At 39.2% G+C, this 22,206-nt stretch overlaps 1 protein-coding gene across 5 annotated transcripts in view; it reads left to right on the top strand.

The window, feature by feature from the left end:
- The window catches only part of EIF4E (eukaryotic translation initiation factor 4E), a 117,881-nt gene that overhangs the window by 69,028 nt on the left and 26,647 nt on the right, over positions 1–22,206 (top strand). For 2 of the 5 annotated variants that reach the window (XM_082461901.1, XM_082461900.1), the window contains one exon: positions 1,109–1,155. In XM_082461901.1, coding sequence (XP_082318027.1) covers positions 1,138–1,155 — 18 coding nt within the window. In that variant the 5' untranslated portion in view covers positions 1,109–1,137. Of the gene's footprint in view, positions 1–1,108; positions 1,156–4,997; positions 5,062–17,729; positions 17,769–22,206 lie in introns of those variants that run through there. The other 3 variants (XR_014263596.1, XM_082461898.1, XM_082461899.1) reach the window with 2 other exon arrangements.

The following is a 22,206-nucleotide window of genomic DNA, read 5'->3' as shown; positions in this document are numbered from 1 at the left end:
TGATCCTTAGGAAGGCACGAGGTTGACTATTATGAAGCATTTAGGGAGTCCGATTCATTTTCAAAGCTGGTTACAATCATTAGCATAGCACACCCTTGTGAGGTAAGTGTATTATCATCTGTGCTTCATAAATGAAAAAGCTAGGGCACTGAATGATTAAGTCACTCGCCTAAGGAGAATGAGTCAACGTCAAGAGTCATAGTTGACCCGGCCTAACGACTCCTGACGGTCAATCCAGGGCTTAGTCAGCGGGGGCCGGAGTGGCTTCCCTGGCTGGCACCGGACTTGGGCTATTTCCGACCACGTTAAAGCAGAACAGTGGAAGCGAGAGGACCCAACTTGCAAATGATTTTTATTTCCACGCAAGCCTTAGCCCTGAGGTCTTAATCTCAGGAGTTGGAACAGGAAACGCTGTCGGGTGCACTCCCCCTCCCCCAACCTGTGGCAAGTGGGTACTGTGGGCGGCTCCGCCACCCCCTTTGGCAGTGATGGCCATGAGTGACCACCAGCGTTAGCGGAGCCGGGGTACCGGGGAGGGTTGACTGCTTAAACAACGATTCTCCATCGCCGCCTCTTTATGAAACTAAGAGAAAATGGTGTGCAGTCAAAAGAAAATTAAATAAACACACAGGCAACTTGTCCTAGGACCTCAACTAAGCAAATGAAGCCTTATTGTGCATGCTGAGCCTTCGGTTCCTAACCTTTCGGGGAAGATGGGAGGACAGGGCGACAAAGGGTACAGTAGGCATGTCTGGCAGTAAGTGCGACAGCAGCTATCCAGGCGGAAGAGCAGAGGACTGAAAACCACCCTCCAGCACGCGTGTGTCCTCCGCGCCGAGAACCGCGCACCGTACCCATCGACCACGTGACCAGTCCTTTTTTATTTTTTTTAAACTTCTTTGCCTAAAAGAAAAAAAAAACGAAAACGAGAGAGAGAAATAGAAAGACAGAAGGAGAGAGACTCCACTTCCCAGAAGCCTCTTGTGAAACACGCCGCCGCAGTCTTGCGCAGGCGCCGCCGGGGCCAAACGGACACGTCCGTCACGTGAACAGTAGCCGGCCAATCCGGTTTGAATCTCATTTTTTTCCTCTCACCCCCCCCCTTCAGGAGCGGTTGTGCGATCAGATCGATCTAAGATGGCGACTGTGGAACCGGTGAGTATTGCTTTTGGCCCCCACCCCCACCGGCCCGCACGCTCCGTCTCCCTTCGGACTCGGGGACCCCGCGGGACGGCGTTCCCGGGCGCGCACGCTACCCCTTGCCGCCCCCTCCCCCTCTTCGTGGGCCTGACCTCCCCGCGGACAACTGGGGGCGCCCCGGAGGTTGGCCGCGACGGCGTGTAGAGCCCACGTTCTGGTGGGGGCCCGAGAGCTCGCGGAGAGGTGTGGGGGAGGGGCGGCGCCTCAGGCGGAGCCGCGAGGGGGTTCGAGGGTGGAGGGTGACCTGGGCCCTGGGCTAGGTGTGTGGGAATTGTGTCTTCGGGGTAGGAGGGCGCTGGGCCGTCTCCGAGCTGGCGCCCGGATCCGCAGGGAGGGTGGGCGGCGAGCCGGCCTGGAATGAGATGGAGGGAGCCCCGGGGCAGCCTTTCCGTGTCTCCCTCCCTCGCTCTAGCCCAGGGGCTCGGGTGCGGGCGCGCACCGGGACTCCTTAGACCGGTGGGCCGGGGAGCCGGTGGGCGCGCGTAGCCCTAGGGTGAGTTGGGCGGGAGTGGTGCCGCGGCGTGCGCGGAGAAGCTTCGACCTCGCCGAGGGGAGCCGAGAGCGGCCAGCGCATGTTACGCCGGCGCGTCCGAGAGTTGCCGGGGTGGGCGGCAGGGGAGGCGAGAAAGGTTTGGAGTGGGGAGGAGAACCCCGTGTCACGCGGTAAAGCTCTGCGAGTAGGATGAAGGGTGGTGGTGGTGGTTAGCAGGGGGATCACATTGTCCTCGCCCCTCCATGCTGGAGGCTGGGCTGTCATGGAGGAGGGAACGGGGAGGAGCGAGGCCTACGGATAGCTGCTGCCGGTCTGGTTGCCGGCCGGACCTGCTGCATTTCACACGCGCCTGTCTCCCATTCATTCATCCTTTCGGCGCAGTGCGCACGCCTCAGAGAATGCGAGTGGGTGTAGATCCGTCTGTTCTTCCGAGTCTGTCTTTATCGTCTGGAAGGTTCCTCAGGCACAGTTTATTGGAAATAGGAACTTAACTTTTAAAGTTAATTTTCCATTTGATTTTCTCTTTATCCGTTCTGCTGGTTTCCCTCCCAGTTTGGGCACCATCTTAAACTTCTTTCAAGCAAGCTGATCCCAGAGCACCAAGTTGATTGTTAACCGTACAAAGGAGGGAGTATCTTTGTCATAGTTTGGGTTTGCCGGCAGTGGCTCACTGAAACTTCTAGGCCTGTGTTGCCGTTTCAGGAATGTCACATCTAAGTGATACTTTAGAGGCATAATACATTAACCAGAAAACCTTTGATACTCTGGAACCAGTTCTGGACCTTGGTTGCCAGATATTTTCATATATCTTCAATGGTAGTTTGTGATTTTGATAATGGCTTCCCAATTTGTTTTGACTTTTTAAAGACTTATAACTATTAAAAAACTAGCTATGAAAAGGTCTATAGAATACAAAAATGCTTATTTTTCATTACATTGACGTAAACTATCCTTACCTTGTTGCCAGAATTTAAGGCAGATTTTCTGCTTGGTTGCTTATTCTTTTATTGGTACCAGTGTTTATTTATATTCCTGGAAATTAGATTGACTACAGAACTTTCTTAAGTTGCTGATACAGTTAAATGATTTTTAGAACATTAATGTTAAATAGATAAAAGATAAATATGTAAAACTTTAACTTAAAACCTTTTAATGGGCTCTGATATTACTTCTGACTGGATCAACTCTCCTACCCACCGTACCAGCGTCAGTAAAAGCATTACAGCTGGTAATAAGGGCAAGGCTAAAACCTCTAAACAATAAAACAATAATGTAGTCTGTGAAGTTTCAGTAACATTTAGGTCCTTTGGGTTTTGCAGGCTATGCTGTTTTGTTTCAACAACAGGGAACAAAACTACAAAGTGTTGAAGGACTGTTTTGAGTCAGTAAATATTTATAGCTCCTGATACGTTTAGGACCTTGTACCAAGTGTTCTTTAGGATACAGAGTTACACAAAATGTGATTTTATACCTTGTTCAGTGTAAATTTTAGGAGCTTAATTTCCAGTGATCTGGTCAATGATGCAGTATAGCATTCCTTCTAGTGCTGACCCCAGGGAGATTTCAATACTGCATTTAAATTTGGGGAGTAGGGAACCTAAAAACTTAGTGTGTGAAAGTCAAAAGCCAGATTGAAACTATAATAACCAGAGGATGCATGTAAAATAATTTTAAGTGTTTATTTTTAGTGAAAAGTGCAACTTTAAAGTACTTTTAATGCACCTTTGTCCACAGGTTAGTCATTTAGAATTCTTTTTGACAATTTTAAATAGTGGGATTTTTTTTTTTTAAGCAGCTGGTTAGTATTTGCTGCAATTGAGGTATCCCTGTAAAAGCCTACAAAAAACATATTTGTTCATTGCTATTTCAGCTAGCTTGGGAGTTTCCTTATTACTTTTTTGCTGGGCATAATCAGAAGCACCTGGAGTAATGGGTTTATTTCTGCTTGTCCCACCTTTGTAGGCATTCAGGGAATTTTTATCTACGGAAATTAAGTAAAATATCAGTCATTTTCAGTTTGATATTGTGTGCTTCTCAAGTGTGCGTGTATGAGATCATTTAGGTTAAGAAGTGGCTTACATGGAATTCAAAAAAATGATACAAATGAACTTATTTACAAAACAGGAATAGATTCACAGACATAGGGGAAAGGGAGGAGGAAGGGAAAAATTAGGAGTTTGGGATTAACAGATACACACTGTATAAAATAGATAAACAACAGGGACGTACTATAGAGCACAGGGTATTAGGTATCTTGTAATAACCTATAATGGAAAAGAATATACATACATATATATATAAAAAACTGAATCACTTTGCTAATACACCTGAAACTAACATTGTAAACATTGTAAATCAACTATACTTCCAAAAAACCCCACAACAAAACACACACAGACACATAAAAGAAGTGGCTTACAGATATTAAACTTGTTGACAAGCTTGATAGGTATATTAAAGGAAGCATTTTACCTCTTAACAGGTAATATGGCAAAGTTTTGAACATTGGGATAAACAATACTCTCCTATTATTCTGTTGGTATTTGAATTGTGGTTAGGTCAAAATTAGACTTTGTGGGTAGATCAAAGTTAGATTTAATATTAGTTGGCGAAGGTGGCAGGCCATCGTGCCTCCAGTGGGTCGTGGTTTTTGGCAGCTTTTATCTTCATTCTGCATTCTTCATTATTGGGTTTTTTTTGACCTGTACTTCTTTTAAAGGTAAGAGATTTTGTTTCTTTAGTTAAATTGAAGGTATATAATTTTACTTGTTTTTACATTGTATCTCTTGAATTTTTTAAACTGTACATTAGATTCATAAATGGAATCAACTCGGACGGTCAGCTGATCTAATGTTTCCTTTTTTACCCTTTAGGAACATGTTTTGTATTGAAAAGAGTTTATTAAAAGTAAATAAGTCTTAAATACGTGTTGACAAATATGTTATATAATGCCATGGTTTTTGGCTAACCAAAGACTATTGATTAACTAGCAGACCTTGCAAATTAATATGCATATTTTTGCCTTAAGAAAGAACCCAGTATATCAGAGTTCATTCATAAACCAAACAAATTTAGTTCTGGTGTTTATATTTTAGATTTCACTTGTTTTTTACTCTGAATTAAAATTATGCCTAATTATTTGACTTAACAGAAGTCCAGTTTAGAAATAGACGTAGTTTTACACACCAAAGTTGCAGAGAATGAAATGTTTAATGAATTATGTAACCTTAATCCAATTTGGACAGAAAATTCTATGCAAAAATTTTTTTTAAGTATTCTATTTAATTTATATAAGGTTAAGAATATAGGAGAAGTACCAGCAGTCCTGGATGTAACAAGGAGCCTATGAAGTAGTTGTTCTAGCCATGGTAATTTCTTCTTTTCCTTCTCTGCTACTATTAGAAATTTCCTTGCTCTTCTGGTACCTGTGAATTGCTCCATTTTTGTCATAGAGAATATTTTGAGAAGTGGAAACGAGTCTGAATTATAGTCTAATTTTAATATCTGTGTGACCTTGAAGACTGAAATTTCTAAGTCTAGCTGAAAAATGGGAATAAGATATAGTGGTTTTGATTTTCAAATGCACTATTCAGGGATGAAAATTTGTCAGTTATGAAGAACTAGATAGGGGACTTCCCTGGTGGCGCAGTGGTTAAGAATCTTCCTGCCAATGCAGGGGACATGGGTTAGAGCCCTGGTCCGGGAAGATCCCACATGCCGCGGAGCAACTAAGCCCGTGCACCACAACTACTGAGCCTGCACTCTAGAGCCTGCGAGCCACTACTACTGAAGCCCACGTACCACAACTACTGAAGGCCGTGCACCTAGAGACGTGCTCTGCAACAAGAGAAGCCTCCTCAATGAGAAGCCAGTGCACCGCAATGAAGAGTAGCCCCGCTCGCAGCAGTGAAGACCCAACACAGCCAAAAATAAATAAATAAATAAATTTATTTTTAAAAAAAAGAACTAGATAAAGTTAATATTCCATAGGTGTGCTGCATGTAGGTGTATCCATGCAAAGTTGTACTCACCTTTTCCTCTCTTTGCTAGGAGATTTATATAGCCAACTTTATCATTTCTTTGCCATTATTAAGAAATACAAAGCTTATGACCCATAACCCACAGATACTCTTCCCACTCCTTACTGTAAAAATCACTAGTGTTTCTTTAAAAGTCCCTATACGTGTCTAGAGAAAAAAGAAAGGATGGCTTTTGTCTCTTAAGTACTAAGTAGTCCCTTCTAGAACCTGAGAATGTGGTCAGAAAAGTAAGATCGTTTTTCCCAGTTGGAAATTTGGTACATCTTCCATAGAAACAATAGGAAGCTGTAGTTTTGGCTCACTGTGTTCAACAAGTTTCTATGGAATTATGACAAATCTACCCAGCATTGAATTTCCAGGGCTATAGATTTAGAGTTCTAAGCAACTGAATAAAAACGATCTTTTAAACACAGCCTGTAACAGTGATTTTTAATGTAGGTGATTTTTATAACTTAATAATGGCTAACACAAAGCACTTACTGTGTATCAGGCACCTTACTAAGTGCTTTACATATATTCATTTAATTTTTAACAGCAAACCGATGAGGTAGGTATTATTCTTATTTCACAGATGAGGAAACCAAGGCACGGAGAGATTAAGTAACTTTGTGTGACTAACTTGCCCAAGATCACAGAGCTAATAAGTGGTGGGGTGGAGTTCAAACTAAAGCAGCCAAGTTCCAGTGTGTGTGTTCTTAACCATGACACTGTCTTTCCCATAGGCATGTAATGTGTGTTCCTTGTGTGACTTGGAAAGATTAATTTGATAAACTTAATAGATATTTTGCTACAGTTCTAAAAGAAAATATGTGGACATTTGTTTTTAGTTTCTGTTGTACTACAGTGTTTGCTAACTGATATCCAAAGGTAGAATCTTAAGAAAATGTCACCTTGGTGTCTAAATTTGAGGACTAAATAAGTAGTTATACTGGTCATACTTCAGTAACTGGTCCAGAACTTTGTGCTTTGATTTCTAAAGAAAGTGAATGGTCACTCTTCTTCTCCCTCTTCTCATTTGATTTCTAGACCTGTCAATTCATATGATTTGCCAGTTAAAATATTTTGCTAGTGAAAACAGTGTAGTGAAATTGAAAAAAAATTTGCAGACGTGGAATTTACTCTCATCTACCTTTGTACTTTTAGTAATTTTTGTGAAAGGTCAGGCAAAGAGTTAAGCAGTTGTTTTGAAAAAGTTTCAGTTGTAGTATGTTGCTAGTCTTAAAAGCTAAATTATTTGGGGAAGGTAGAAGTAATAAGACCATAAGATTTCTCTGAAACTCATGTCTTTGCAGTAATCTTTACTTTTATTTATTTTTATAAATTTACTTATTTTTGGCTGCGTTGGGTCTTTGTTGCTGTGTGCAGTTTTTCTCTAGTTGCAGCGAGCGGGGCTACTCTTCATTGTGGTGGGCAGGCTTCTCATTGCGGTGGCTTCTCCTGTTGCAGAGCACGGGCTCTAGGTGTGCAGGCTCAGTAGTTGTGGCTCGCGGGCTCTAGAGCGCAGGCCCAGTAGTTGTGGCGCATAAGCTAAGTTGCTCCGCGTGTGGGATCTTCCAGGACCAGGGCTTGAACCTGTGTCCCCTGCATTGGCAGGCGGATTCTTAACCACTGCACCACCAGGGAAGCCCTGCAGTAACCTTTAAAACTAAAATGTCTTTAGTTATATATTTTAAATGTGTTCATACAAAATGCTATAGAGAAATTAGAAATTACAGAAACCTTTCTGTGCTCTGCTTATTACAGTGACAGTAAGTTTTAGTATTTATGTGAACTGATATTAGTATTGCTATAAAAAATTCTTTCGGGGTTTTACATGGGTCATCTTAGGGCAACAGCTTATGTAACCACAGAGTCTGATAAAGTATTAACTAAGGTCAGTATTTTAATAGATAAAATATCTTGTAGTTTTTTTTAAATCTTAATATTGTGGGATAAATACTTTTTACAGGTGAGAAATTCATATTTCAAGTGATTTTTTTTTAATTTTAAAACTTTTTAAAATTTAAAATTAAATAAAAGTTTCTACCAAGGTCACGTAGTTCCTAAGTGAGAGAGGGAGAACTCCAACCCAGGTCCTATCTTAAAGCTTTATTACTGTACTTAAAAAAAAAAAAAACTAAAATTCAACCAAAACTAAAATGTCCAACTCTTTGCCTTCAACAAAACTCTTACCTTATGGATAAAATTGATGCGTAGGTCATCGTTATACACAAATAAACATAAAATCATATCTGAAAGGATGTATCAGATGGTTTATGGGTGGTGGCATGATGGGATTAGGAGCGATACATTTTATTTTTTCTTTTGAACTTGTGTGACGTATTTTAAAATAATATTTAGTAAAATCTCTTGGGTTTTAGTTTATAGATAATGGTATTTTAGCTTTTTTAAATAGCTTTTTTCTTGAAGATGAGTAATAAATGCTCATGGTTCAAAATTCAAATGGATCCTTTTAGCAAACAGCTGGAGCCTGTGACCTCATTTTCAGAATAATGTTTCTAAATTAAATAAAATACATAGGATTACAAAGGAAACTAATTATGTTGAAGTACAGTAAGGATTAAGTGAGTTAACATGAAACATTAAGGGTGCTGCCTGGCACAGGCAAAGTCCTGTCTCATTGGTGTGAAAAACCTATCTCCTATCTATTTTCTCCAGCTACCTAGTTCTCCTCTCCAAAGCATCCAATGTTAACCAGTTTTTTTGAGGATTCTTCTTAAAAAAGGCTGTCCAAGAGAACTTTCTGTGGTGATGGAAGTGTTCTATATTTGTGCTGACCAGTACGGTAGCCACTAGCGGCACTATTGAGCACTTGAAATAAGACTAATCCAACCCAGGAGATGAATTTTAAACTTGAATTAATTGTAATTTTTAATTAATTGAAATTTAATTCCATATGTAACTAGTGGATACCAAATTGGACAGTGTGGCTCTAGAATCTAGACATATCCTGGTGTATACAAACACATGTTGTATTATAACTTTGTAAGGTACAACTGAATATGACAAAGACCAGTTTGGTTGGGCAAGTTATTTTTTAATTTTATTCTAGAAAACGTCTCTCTGTATTTTATTTTTTAATTTTTTTCTCTCTATATTTTAAACTTTCAAAGATAATTATTTGGTCTTGTATGGACAATTGAAATTGTCCTAAAATTACAATTGTCCTATGACCTTGTTTGCTGTTTAAGAAAATGTGTGTGAATAGCCCATTGTATACATTGTCCACAACTCAAATTTTGTACAAAAGAGTATACAATGAAGTCTTCTCAAGCTGATCCCATCCAGGTGGATCACTTCTAGGGGCAACCACCATGGTCAGTTCATATCTTTCTGTAGAGATTTGTATTCAGTTGGCCCCCCCCCATCCACGGATTTCCATCTGAGGATTCAACCAACTGTGGATCAAATTTTGGAGAGCTGTCTGTCCTATGCCATTTTATATAAGGGACTTGAACATCTATAGATTTTGGTATCCGAGAGGATCCTAGAACCAGTCCCCCACAGATGTCAAGGGACAACTATATATACAAGCAAATATGATGTGCAGTTGACTCTTGAACAACAGGGGTTTGAACTGCGTGGCTCCACTTATACATACACGGATTTTTTTCACTTAATACGTACTAAAGTACTACGTGATCTGCGGTTGTTTGAATCTGCAAATGTGGGACCTTGGATGAGGAGGGCTGGCTGTAAAGTTATGTGTGGATTTAAGACTGTGTAGAGGGTCAGTGCTCCTAACCCCTACGTTGTTCAAGGGTCAACTGTATATTCTTTCAGAAAAATAAATGGTAGCCAATTCTATACACTATTCTGGCACATTGTATTTTTCACTTAATATATTTTTTAGAGCATTACATATAAACACAAAGCTTTCACTTTTTTTCTGATGGTATGTATTACATGGTTTGGTCTTAAAACATTTTTATTTCTATACTGATGAACATTTGCTAGGGTTCAATTAAGGCATGTAAGTATATTGGAGTTTATAATATTATTGTATAGATTGTAAAAGAGAATGTGATTGTTAATTTAGGGATGAATTATAGTACCGTTTGTGTTTATTGGTGTGGCTATGTGATCCGTACCAGATGAGCCAAGGACTAGGTGATAAATTGAACAATTAGAAAGATTGGTAACTACTATTATTATTTGAGAAAGGCAATAGAAAATTCACAGGTGTGGAAGATTGTTAGTTATGCCCCCTAAAGAATCATACCTCCCTGTATCCATACCTTTGAGTAGTCTACAGCCCCCCCGCCCCCACTGGGCTTAGCCATGTAACTTGCTTTGGAATTGCTTTGGAACCATTTGCTATTTCAGTGCTGTGATGAATAACCCTTTACCTGTGTCATTCTACACATGGGGTAGTATATCTGTAAGATCAATGTTTTGGCAACAAATTGAAAATTAAAAAACTCTACTGGTCAAATAAAACACTTCTGTGACTGTCGTTGTCCATCAGGCTACAATTGTTTTTTTTTTTTAGAGATCCCCTCCTTTCTAATAGCGAGATGCTTATATGTAGAAAAAATGTGAAATACATTTGTACATAAGTTTTAGAGTAATAAACTGAAGACCCATGTACCCATCACATAAGACAACATCAGTACCTCAATTTTTTTTTCTTAATTTTTTAAATTTTTATTTATTTTTGGCTGTGTTGGGTCTTTGTTGCTGCGCGCGGGCTTTCTCTAGTTGCGGGGAGCAGGGGCTGCTCTTTGTTGCGGTGCGTGAGCTTCTCATTGCGGTGGCTTCTCTTGTTGCGGAGCACAGGCTCTAGAGCGCAGGCTCAGTAGTTGTGGCGACGGGCTTAGTTGCTCCGCGGCATGTGGGATCTTCCCGGACCAGGGCTCGAACCCGTACCGTATCCCCTGCATTGGCAGGCAGATTCTTAACCACTGCATCACCAGGGAAGCCCCAGTACCTCAGTCTTATACTCTGTGATCACATTTTCATTTCTTTGCCTCCTTCCCTACTCACTATCCTGACTTTCATGTTAGTCGTTCCCTTGAATTTTTTTTTTTACAGTATAATTATCTTTAGAATTTAATCTCCAGTGTGTATATCTTTCAGCTAAGTATTTTAGTTTTGAAAAACTAAAAACGTAGACGATGTGTAGGGAAAGCGCAGTATTGCTACTGTTACAGGTAGGTTCTTAAGATAAGCTGAACACCATTTCTGGGTTATAGTTTGGCTTCAGCTTCCTGGAATTTCTACTGGAGCCCATCTTGGGAAAACGAGTGGACAAGATCATGAACATGTTCTGGGAAACACAGGACTCTACGGTTATCTGCTGGGGCTGTGGTATGGGCCAGGCAGAGCCTTCAGTTAGGAGAGTGGTCTCTTGGAGTGAGCTGCTCTATATCTTGTTTAAGAATAGGTTAATTCTGGTGTGAAATTCTGAGCTGTTCCAGGGAGCAGGGCACAAAAGAGGAAAAAGGAGCTTTGTTAACATATTTTTAAGCTGAGTTACGTGTACATAAATGTTCGGGCCAGGGACTTCCCTGGTAGTGCCGTAGTCAAGAATCCGCCTGCCAGTGCAGGGGACACAGGTTCAAGCCCGGGTCCGGGAAGATCCCACATGCTGCGGAGCAACTAAGCCTGTGCGCCACAACTACTGAGCCTGTGCTCTAGAGACCCGCGAGCTACAGCTACTGAGGCCCGTGCGCCTAGAGCCCATGCTCCGCAACAAGAGAAGCCACTGCAATGAGAAGCCCGCGCACCGCAACGAAGACTCAATGCAGCCATAGATAGATAAATTTTAAAAATAATAAATTTACAATTAAAAAAATACCAAAAAAAAAAAATATCCAGGCCAGACACATGGCAGTCGTTTTTTAATAAAAGGTAGAATAGTAAGCCTCTTGGTCATAACAGACAGCACATGAATGTAGCCTGAATCACATTGCTTCAATCTAGACCGTTGGCTCTCTATATCTGGTGCACACCTGTCTTTTTTGGATCTCTTTTGACTGTGTTCCTTATTTGCTCTCATATGACTTCTGTGTTGCACCCCTCTGTTTGCTGTATCTCTTGTTTTCCTTTTATTTGGTTACTTGTTTCACTTTGGTGGATCACATCTTCCAGAACTTTTTTGAGAAAAGGTACATGAGGGTTATTGAAGATTTTTGAGACCATGCCTATTGAACAATATCATATCTGTAGTTTGGCTGGGTGTAGAATTCTTTTCTTCAGAATTTTGAAGTTCCATGGTCATCTTCTCTTGTAACTGTTGATAACTGAGGAATTATTCCGATGACTCTTATTTTTTTAACGTGACCAGTTCCCTTCTACTCACCAGAAATTTATAGAGTCTTTCCTTGTCCCCATTTCACAATGACGTGCTTTAGTATGCGTATTGTCATCCATTGTGCTGGGTACTTATTGGACTTTAATATAGCAACTCCTATCCGTCACTTCTGAGAGATTTATTGGTGGTTTTCCTCTCCCCTGTTTCTCTTTGAAACAGTTATTCAGATATTGGATCTACTGCAGTGGTTCGTTAGTGTCTGCGAGCTCTGATACACTCTCACTCATTTAAATTTTGCTCTCATTTTCCATCTCTTTTTGTTTGGTTTTCTGGGAAATTTATTTTCCAGCCTTTTCTGTCTCATAATTTTAATTTCCAGATGTTCTCTCTGGTCTTCTGAATCTTCATTTTTATAGCTTCCTGTAATTGTGTGCATGCAAAATCTTAACTTATCATTTTGAGGATATATATAGGTACATATTTTTAAAGGCATTTTCTATTCCCTGCCTGTCTGTTTCCAACAAATTGCTTATTTTCTTTTTATTTTTGAACTCATGGCAGCAATCCTAGGGACTTGGAGTAGGGGGAGGGGATGGAGGGATCTAGTTATTTCCCAAACATCTTTCACTGGATTCTTTTTAATTTACTCCCTTCCTTCACTCCCAGTCCTAAAGGTGCTGCCAGGAGACTTTAAGGTGTATATTGATTACTTAGCCCTTTCCATCTACATGCCAGTTCTTTTTTTGCTGCTCTTCCCATGGTTGTGGGGTTTTTTTTTTGTTTTTGTTTTTGTTTTGGTAAATTACTATAGTTTTAGTGGGGTTTTGAGAGGGAACAGAATTAGAACGATTTATTTATTGAAACATTTGAGTGTCTATCATGTGCCACGCACTCTTGAGTGCTTAACCCACCTCCCTCTTAACCTAAGAGTTACTGGATTACTGAATAGAAAAGAAATAAAGAACTAACACTTATTACCACATTTAAAAAGTAACTTTTTGTTGCATTCTAGTGTTTTTCTTTAGGCAAAAAATGCCAGGAATAATAAACCTAGCAAGTTCTTTGCAGCATTCATATACCCAAATGCCAGAGCCTTCAAGTGCCCAGGAATTATAAACCCTAACAGTTAGTTTGCAGGATTCATAAATAAAAGCAGTACAACTCTGAGAATTACAGTGGAGGACTTTAATAAGTGAAGAATCACTTAATCACATAATTTGATTTTGAAAGAGTTAATGTTGGAAAGATGTTAATTTTTCCGAATTTTATGTGTAAATTCAGTATAAACTGAGTCAAAATGCCAAAATCTTTGCCAGTGGGGTGGGAAGCTATGCTTTATTTTTATTGTTTTGAATTTTTAAATTTAATTTATTTTTTTATGCAGCAGGTTCTCATTGGGAAGCTACACTTTATGCTGGGGTTCTCAAGCTGGCCTTAGGGCTGCTTTTGTGTGGCCTGCTAGCTAAGATTTTTTTTTTTTTTTTTTTTTTAATTTATTTTGGTTGCATTGGGTTGTGGGCTGTCTCTAGTTGCGGCAGGTGGGGGCTATTCTTCGTTGCGGTGCGCGGACTTCTCATTGCGGTGGCTTCTCTTGTTTCAGAGCACAGGCTCTAGGCGCGTGGGCTTCAGTCGTTGTGGCACACGGGTTCAGTAGTTGTGGCTTGCGGGATCTAGAGTGCAGGCTCAGTAGTTGTGGCGCACGGGCTTAGTTGCTCCATGGCATGTGGGATCCTCCCGGACCAGGGCCCGAACCAGTGTCCCCTACATTGGCAGGTGGATTCTTAACCACTGCACCACCAGGGAAGTCCCAAGAATGGTTTTTATTTCAAAAAGTAAAACAAAACAATAAGTGATAGAAGTTTACCAGCCTAAAATATTTACTCTCTGGCCCTTTAGAGAAAAAGTTTGCAAGTTTATTTGAAAGAATAAACAAATGAGAATTGGCAGTAAATTTTTGAAAAGGAGGAGAAAAGGGGAATAGAGAATTTGCCCTACATGGAGAAAAAAACATTATTCAACAAAGGTAACTTATAAAAATGTGATATTGGTGCAAGTGGGGACTGACATCTTTGGGACAGACTGAACAGTCCAGGAGTAGAGTCTCTGTGTATTTGGGCTTCAGTATAATTTTGTTACAATAAATTTGGAACATTTAGCTCTGTATGAAGAAAAAATCATCTGCAATCCCAACAACATGTTCTCTGGTTAATATTTTGGTTTACTTGTTTGTGGATTCTTTTTTCTCACCATGTCTCTCTTTGTGCCTATTTCTTTTCCTTTGACTTTTTAAGAGCAATTTTAGGTTCACTACAAAATGGAAAGGAGGGTACAAAGGGTTCTGATATACCTCCTGCCCCAACATCCACAGTCTCCCCCACAATCAACATTCCACACCAGAGGGGTACATTTGTTACACTGGATGAACCTACATTGACATGTCATTATCACCCGAAGTCTGTACATTACATCACAACTCACTCTTGGTGTTGTATATTCTGTAGGTTTGGACACATGTAAAATAACAGTTAGCATTATAGTTTCATACAGAGTAGTTTCACTGCCTAAAAATCTTCTGTCTGTTCATCCCTCTTCCTCCCTAACCCCCAGCAAGCACTAATCTTTTTGCTGTCCCTGTAGTTTTGTCTTTTCCAGAAATACAGTTCTTATCGTATAGTTATACAATATATAGCCTCTTTTTTTTAATATTTTATTTTTTATAAATTTATTTATTTTATTTTTCTATATTTTTTTTGGCTGTGTTGAGTCTTCGTTGCTGCCTGCGGGCTTTCTCTAGTTGTGGCGAACGGGGGCTACTCCTCGTTGTGGTGTGCGGGCCTCTCATTGCGGTGGCTTCTCTTGTTGCGGAGCACGGGCTCTAGGCATGTGGGCTTCAGTAGTTGTGGCATGTGGGCTCAGTAGTTGTGGTGCACAGGCTTAGTTGCTCCGTGGCATGTGGGGTCTTCCCGGAGCAGGGCTCAAACCTGTGTCCCCTGCATTAGCAGGTGGATTCTTAACCACTGTGCCACCAGGGAAGCCCAGTAGATAGCCTCTTAAGCCTCCTTTCATTTAATAATATGCATTTAAGATTCCTCTATGTCTTTTCACAGCTTGTTAGCTTATTTGTTAGTGCAGAATAATATTCCATTGTCTGGATGTACCACGTTTATTTGGGACTGGTTAAATTAAAAATAAAGTGCCCTCCCCCACAAAAGTAAAGTTCTCATTATTTATTCAGTCCTGAAATCTTTTTTCCACCTTTATGTTAACATTTTAAAATGATTTTCCAAACATCACTTCTAGTGCCTATATTATAAACACCATGATTTATCTGTTGCCTTTTCGTCATATCTTTTAATATATATATTGCCTCTAGTTTTGCTTCCTGATATAAAATATATAAAGCTTTTATTGTCCTGACAGTTCCTTTGAAGAAATCTCTTAAAAGTATAGCTGGGTTAAAGAATATAGATGTTTTTATATTTGGAAGTTTGGATGGTTCATTAACTTAAGTGAAAGGATATAGTCATACTCTATAAACCTGGGAACATTTGAAACAGTGACTGTAGTACCTGGTTTTCTAATTTTTAAAGAAATACAGGTTGATTTCTTTTGAAAGATGGCTTAAATACTTGGAGAATAAAAGGATAAATCTAATTTTCTTATTAAACCATAGTTTACATTGAAATTTTAACTTTTAACATTACAGAACTTTAAAAAAACTAACGCATGGAATTTAAAAAGAATTCAACTGCTTATTTAACTAACATGTTAAAATTGACTTTTTAAAAATATTCATTTTTTTAATTGGTTGCACCGGGTCTTAGTTGTGGCAAGCGGGCTCCTTAGTTGTGGCAGGCAAACTCTTAGTTGCGGCATGCAAACTCTTAGTTGCGGCATGCATGTGGGATCTAGTTCCCTGACCAGGGATCGAACCTGGGGCCCCTGCATTGGGAGCGCAGAGTAGTAACCACTGTGCCACCAGGGAAGTCCCTAAAATTGATTTTTTATAACTAATATTTAATCAGTATCATTAAATTTTAGTTATGCTTTTTAAAGTTTTGAAAGGAATAAACTTTAAAAGAAGGAGGAAATTCTTTAAAATGTTTGCTTTTCAAATTGTAATTATAAATCTTTAAAGAATGAATGAAATAGAAATCATCATGTTACGGGAACCAGTATAGTTTTGTGCAATGTAAATGCTTGTCCTAACATCATTTTAATGTTATTTTGAAGCACTGATTTTTACTTTTGTATAATATTCAACTTATGTAAATTTCTCCTTAGTTATTTAAAAAATGTGAATCTTCTGGTAGCCTTTGGTTTAAGTAGTATTGACGTTTAAATTTTATTGTTAACCTCATCATTCTTGATCATACATGTTTGTTATTTCTTATGTCTTTGTCACACTTTCTGAATTTGTAGTCTTGTCCTAAGCTACATAAGATGTGCAGAATAATTTGATTGACAGATATTAGTGTTCCTTTAAGAATTAGTTTATTTTAAATGTAACAAGATGCCTACAAGTCTTTCTAGTTTTAAAATTACATTCTAGAAGATAAGAAATGCAAATGTGACCTATAGGAATTTTTTTATATTAGTAGAATGTGGTTAAGTGTAATTTGCTGACTATCCAGAAATACAAATTTTTAGCTGTAGCACAGCAAATTTAACTCTGTTCACTTGAAAGTCTAGGGCTAGTCATCAAGTTTAGTCAGGTAATTACATTATTACTTAAATAATAAATTGAACAGCTATTAAATTTTGTAGTAATTTTTAGACACAACACAATTTGTGCAAATGATCAAAGCTCTTCCCTCTGTACCTCAGCTTTCAGTATTATTGTTTAGGTGTCATATTATATTAGTAAAAAAGAATATTAAAAAGTACTGTTTTGAATCAGAATTGATATATGGGATCTCACAGTCCTTTACAAGAAAAATAAATTCTCCATTTGAGCAGTGTTTTAAACTTAAAAGGTTTGTATTTTGCTAAATCTACATATGTTGTTTATCTACTTTGGCTTTTTAGTTTATGGCACAAAGGTCACCAATTTGATCCTTTATTACAGACAAGGAAGAAGACCTGCAAAATCCACAGCTGCACTTTTCCTGATGAGTGATGCTAGATTAGCTGGTATTCCTTTACTATAGGTATATATTTGAAAACTGACACCGAAAACAGTTGGTTTAATTATTTGTGGTAATTTTCACTGTTTACACCAGATTTTTTTTTTCATTCCTTACAAGGCAGGTGGTGAGGCTTTATTTGTTTTTGTGTACTAGTTAATTAATTATACTAATTTACATATGGGACGGTGCTGGGGGAAATGTCTCTTTACTAAAAAGAGACCTGGGAACTGAATGTGTACATACTAAAAGGAAGAGTAAAGTATCCTGAAGTCTATTTACATATGTTGTATTAAAAAATAATCTTCTTAGAGTTAATTATTTGTATCCATAAAAGATAGCTTTTATATATGCTTACCTGTATTTCTGAGATATTTTGATCACATAGCCATTTAGTACACTGTCTTGCATAATATAAAATCAGTATAATCAATCATTGGTATTTACTTGCTTTTTCCCCTAGTAGTGGGATTGTGTGTGTGTGTGTGTGTTTGTGTGTGTGTGTTTGAAGAGTGAAGTGTACCATTCATGCCTTTCTTCCAATTTATTGGCAGTGGCATGCGCTTGGAAGATAGTGAAAGTGCTGAGCCTGAGGCTGCGGTACAAAGCATAGTACATACTGTAGGGTTATGCTGCCTGGAAAGAGTACCTTGGTAACCATATATAATTTTTTATCCAATTTTGGGCACTTCTGAGAGTGAACAAGGGTTTTAGTAATAATAATTATGCTGAAACGACAAACAGGTAAAATTTGGACACGTAGTATCCCTAGCGATGAATCTTGACAGTCCTGCAGTAAAATGTAGAATATAGGTAGGACTTGTTAACTTCCCAGGGCTTAAATTTGAAGAGCGGAGAGAGTAGTAGTTTCGCAGTATTGTGAAGATTGAATATACTGAATAACATATATAAAAATATGCAGCCCATTGCTTGTTAGTAACTGCTTAGTAAATGTTACCTATCAAGTAAAAACTCATAGTTTGGTAGAAGTGTGAGGATTGGTGTTAACCACTTTAAAAATCATAAAACACTACCATCTTTTTCTGTTCTTAGTTTGCTCACCCTTCTGTTCATTATTTCATATCTTTATTTAATGCCTTCAGTTTACTGAAATGTTGGGTTAGTAACTGGTAGAGATAATTGTAGCTGCCTTGGCCATAATAGCATTTACATTTTTATTAAAGCCACAAATGGTCTTTGCCATTCAGCTAAAAAATAGTGAAGCAAGGAAGGGGAAATATAAGGAAGTGCTACTGGAGATGGGTTACCAATAATATTGTTATCTGTTATTTGGTACTATGGTGTTTTGCCCCACCAAATCATATATCTGTGAATGGCAGAGTTGGGATTCCTACCTGGATAACATGGCTCCGGAGTGTGTAATCTAAACCAGTGTCTCTTATACTCTGGTAGAAAACTAGTATGTTTTTCTTTTTTTTATAAATGAGGCCATTGTTAATCTGTATGATTTTTATTCTTTTTTTTTAAATTTTTATTTATTTATTTTATTTATTGCTGTGTTGGGTCTTCGTTTCTGTGCGAGGGCTTTCACTAGTTGCGGCAAGTGGGGGCCACCCTTCATCACGGTGCACGGGCCCCTCACTATCGCAGCCTCTCTTGTTGCGGAGCGCAGGCTCAGCAATTGTGGCTCACGGGCCCAGTTGCTCCGCGGCATGTGGGATCCTCCCAGACCAGGGCTCGAACCCTTGTCCCCTGCATTGGCAGGCAGATTCTCAACCACTGCGCCACCAGGGAAGCCCAAGCGTTTTTAAGGAGAATTTTGTGAAGTTGGTGCTACAAGTATCACATAGTACTCCTGTACCGACCTATTTTTTGGTGATCCTAAGTCTCAGGTACCTAATTAGTTAATAGCCTTACAAAGAATTTTAAGAGGAGATATAATTTCAAAATACTTTATTTTTAAACTCAATTTATATTAAAAGTACTTAGCAAGGCTTCCCTCGTGGCACAGTGGTTAAGAATCCTCCCGTCAGTGCAGGGGACACTGGTTCGAGCCCTGGTCTGGGAAGATCCCACGTGCCGCCAAGCACCTAAGCCCGTGTGCCACAACTGCTGAGCTTGTGTTCTAGAGCCCGCGAGCCACAACTACTGAGCCTGTGTGCTACAACTACTGAAGCCCGCGCACCTAGAGTCCGTGCTCCGCAACAAGAGAAGCCACCGCAGTGAGAAGCCCACTCGCCGCAACGAAGAGTAGCCCCCGCTCGCTGCAACTAGAGAAAGCCTGCGTGCAGCAACGAAGACTCAACGCAGCCATAAATAAATAAATAAATAAGTACTTAGCAAATTAAGACAAATAATGAATAATTTGGGCATCTATTATAGTTAATTGAGGCTTATGCTTAACTGAGGATTGACCTGAAAGTTTTGTTTTTGTTTTTTTGCCACACCGAGTGACTTGCGGGACTTCAGCTCCCAGACCAGGGATTGAACCCAGGCCATAGCAGTAAATGTGCCAAGTCCTAACCACTAGACTGCCAGAGAATTCCCCTTTTTAGGGTTCTTTTAAAAATATATTTCATCGTTCTTATTTGGCATATGTCCATAATTATAAGTCATTTTTGATCAAAGAATTTTATTTATTTGTTTGTTTGGCTAAACCAGGTCTTAGTTGTGGCACACAGGATCTTCGATGTGGCGTGAGGGATCTTTCATTGTGGCATGCGGGATCTGGTTCCCTGACTAGGGATTGAATCCGGGCCCCCTGCATTGGGAGCACATAGTCTTAACCACTGGACCACCAGGGAAGTCCCTGATTGAAGAATTTAATATAGCACGGCCATCATTCTGGACATTACTTCTCATTGTATATACTACCATGGATTCAAAAGGTATAGGGGATTGGAATTTCCCCATAGAATAGACCACTCCTATAGAATTAACCTGAAAGTTGAAAATAACATCCTACGTGGCTATTACTTTTGTTTCGCTTTATCTACGTTGAAAATAAGAAAAAAAGCATCCTGATTATTTCAAAGTTAAGAGATTTTAAACAAAAAAATAAAACAAGTTGAAAGAAATGACAGAAAATGATTTTATAATAAGGCGTGTCTCAGTAGTCTCAAAAAAAATATTTTCCTTTGCAGTAATTTGCAACATAATTGCAGACTCAAGAAGCTTACAGGGTGGGGGACTTCTCAGGTTGTGCAGTGGTTAAGAATCCAGTGGTTAAGAATCCGCCTGTCAATGCAGGGAACACGGGTTCAAGCCCTGGTCTGTGAAGATCCCACATGCCGCAGAGCAACTAGGTCCATGCCCCACAACTACTGAGCCTGTGCTGTAGAGCCCACGAGCCACAACTGCTGAGCCCATGTGCCTAGAGCCCGTGCTTTGCAACAAGAGAAGCCACTGCAGTGAGAAGCCTGTGCACCGCAATGAAGAGTAGCCCCCCTTTCGCAGCAACTAGAGAAAAGTCCGTGCGCAGCAACGAAGACCCAACACAGCCAAAAATAAAATATAAATAATTTTTTAAAAAAAGAAGTTTACAGGGTGGGGACTTCTCTGGCGGTCCAGTGGTTAAGACTTTGCCTCCCAGTGCAGGGGGTGCAGGTTCGATCCCTGGTCGGGGAGCTAAAATCCCACATGCCGCAGGGCAACTGAGCCCGCATGCCACAGCTAGAGAGAAGCCCGCACACTGCAACGAAAGATCCTGCGTGCTGCAACAAAGACTCAATGCAGCCAAAAAATAAATATTAAAAAATATATGCATTAAAAAAGTTTCTATTGATTACAAATGGATTGTTGTGATAAGTATATGACCATAGCAAGATACGACCTGAGAAAATTTGTACTGAGAAAATATGCCCTTTTAATACATTATTTTTAATATTAATGTTTTCATAAGTAATTTTCATCATGAAAATGATTTCTGAATCTTACTAGATTTGGTCTGTGCCATGTGAAAGAGTATTTTTGTAGAGTATTTGAGTATTTTTTATTCTGTCATGGAAACAATTGGCTATTAATCACTTTTGCTTTATTAAGAGGATTTAAGAAATTCAAATAAGTTTTAAAATTTGAACATTTATTAAACTGTAGATAATAATTTAAAAGGCTAAAAAAGATGGGAATTCCTGGCGGTCCAGTGGTTAGGACTCTGCACTTCCACTTCAGGGGGCACAGGTTCAATTCCTGGTTAGGGAACTAAGATCCCGCATGCCTAACGGTATGGCCAAGAGAAAAAGAAAAAAATCTAAAAAAGAAACATCAATACAGCGCTTACATTAAAAAAGGGTTTCAAATACTGAAAAGATTGTTTATGGTTAATAAACATTTTTTTCAAAGTGTTTTAGAGCATTTGTCTTAATCTAGCATGTTTATATAATATTAAAAGCAAAGACTGAAAGAGTTTAAACTGGTATACTTATTCCTACATCTACACAATCATTTAAAGATGAGTAGCTCTTTTTATTTCAGTTACAGGAAAACCCCAAAATTATGTATTATTAATATAAAGGCTAAAATTTCAGTTAATGTAGAATGTAAAATTCAAAGGAACGTTTTTTAAGGAAGTGAACATATTTTTTTCTGAGTTATTACCTGCTTTTAGTTCTTATATATCTAAAGACTTTTGGTACCCTCTAAGCTTTCCATCATTCTCCTAATGGTGAAAAGAGTAGAATAAGAGAAAAGAAAGGAAAGTACTAAAGGAGTTAGGAAGTGACATTTTGTACCCTATGAAACTTGTAATTACTCATACCGTAATTGATTGTCTTTTACATGCTGCTGAGGTAAAAGGTGTAAACAAGTGCTGTGAAAGTATGGTTTGTAATGATGATTGTGAACTTATGAGTATGTTTTACTTATCATTTGTCTTTTTTTTTTTTAGAGATGGTAGCTAATTCTTTTTAATTTTATTTATTTATTAATCTATTTATTTTTTGGCTGCGTTGGGTCTTCGTTGCTGCACGCGGGCTTTCTCTAGTTGTGGTGAGCGGGGGCTACTCTTCGTTGCAGTGCACGGGCTTCTCATTGCAGTGGCTTCTCTTGTTACGGAGGCTGTAGGTGCGCACGCCTCAGTAGTTGCAGCACATGGGCTCAGTAGTTGTGGCTCGCGGGCTCTAGAGCGCAGGC

Source organism: Balaenoptera physalus, assembly GCF_965194825.1.
Source record: "Balaenoptera physalus genome assembly, chromosome: 5".
In the NCBI taxonomy this organism is placed as follows: domain Eukaryota; kingdom Metazoa; phylum Chordata; class Mammalia; order Artiodactyla; family Balaenopteridae; genus Balaenoptera; species Balaenoptera physalus.
The sequence above is the reverse complement of the archived record's forward strand: the minus strand, read 5'-3'. Positions and strand labels throughout refer to the sequence as shown.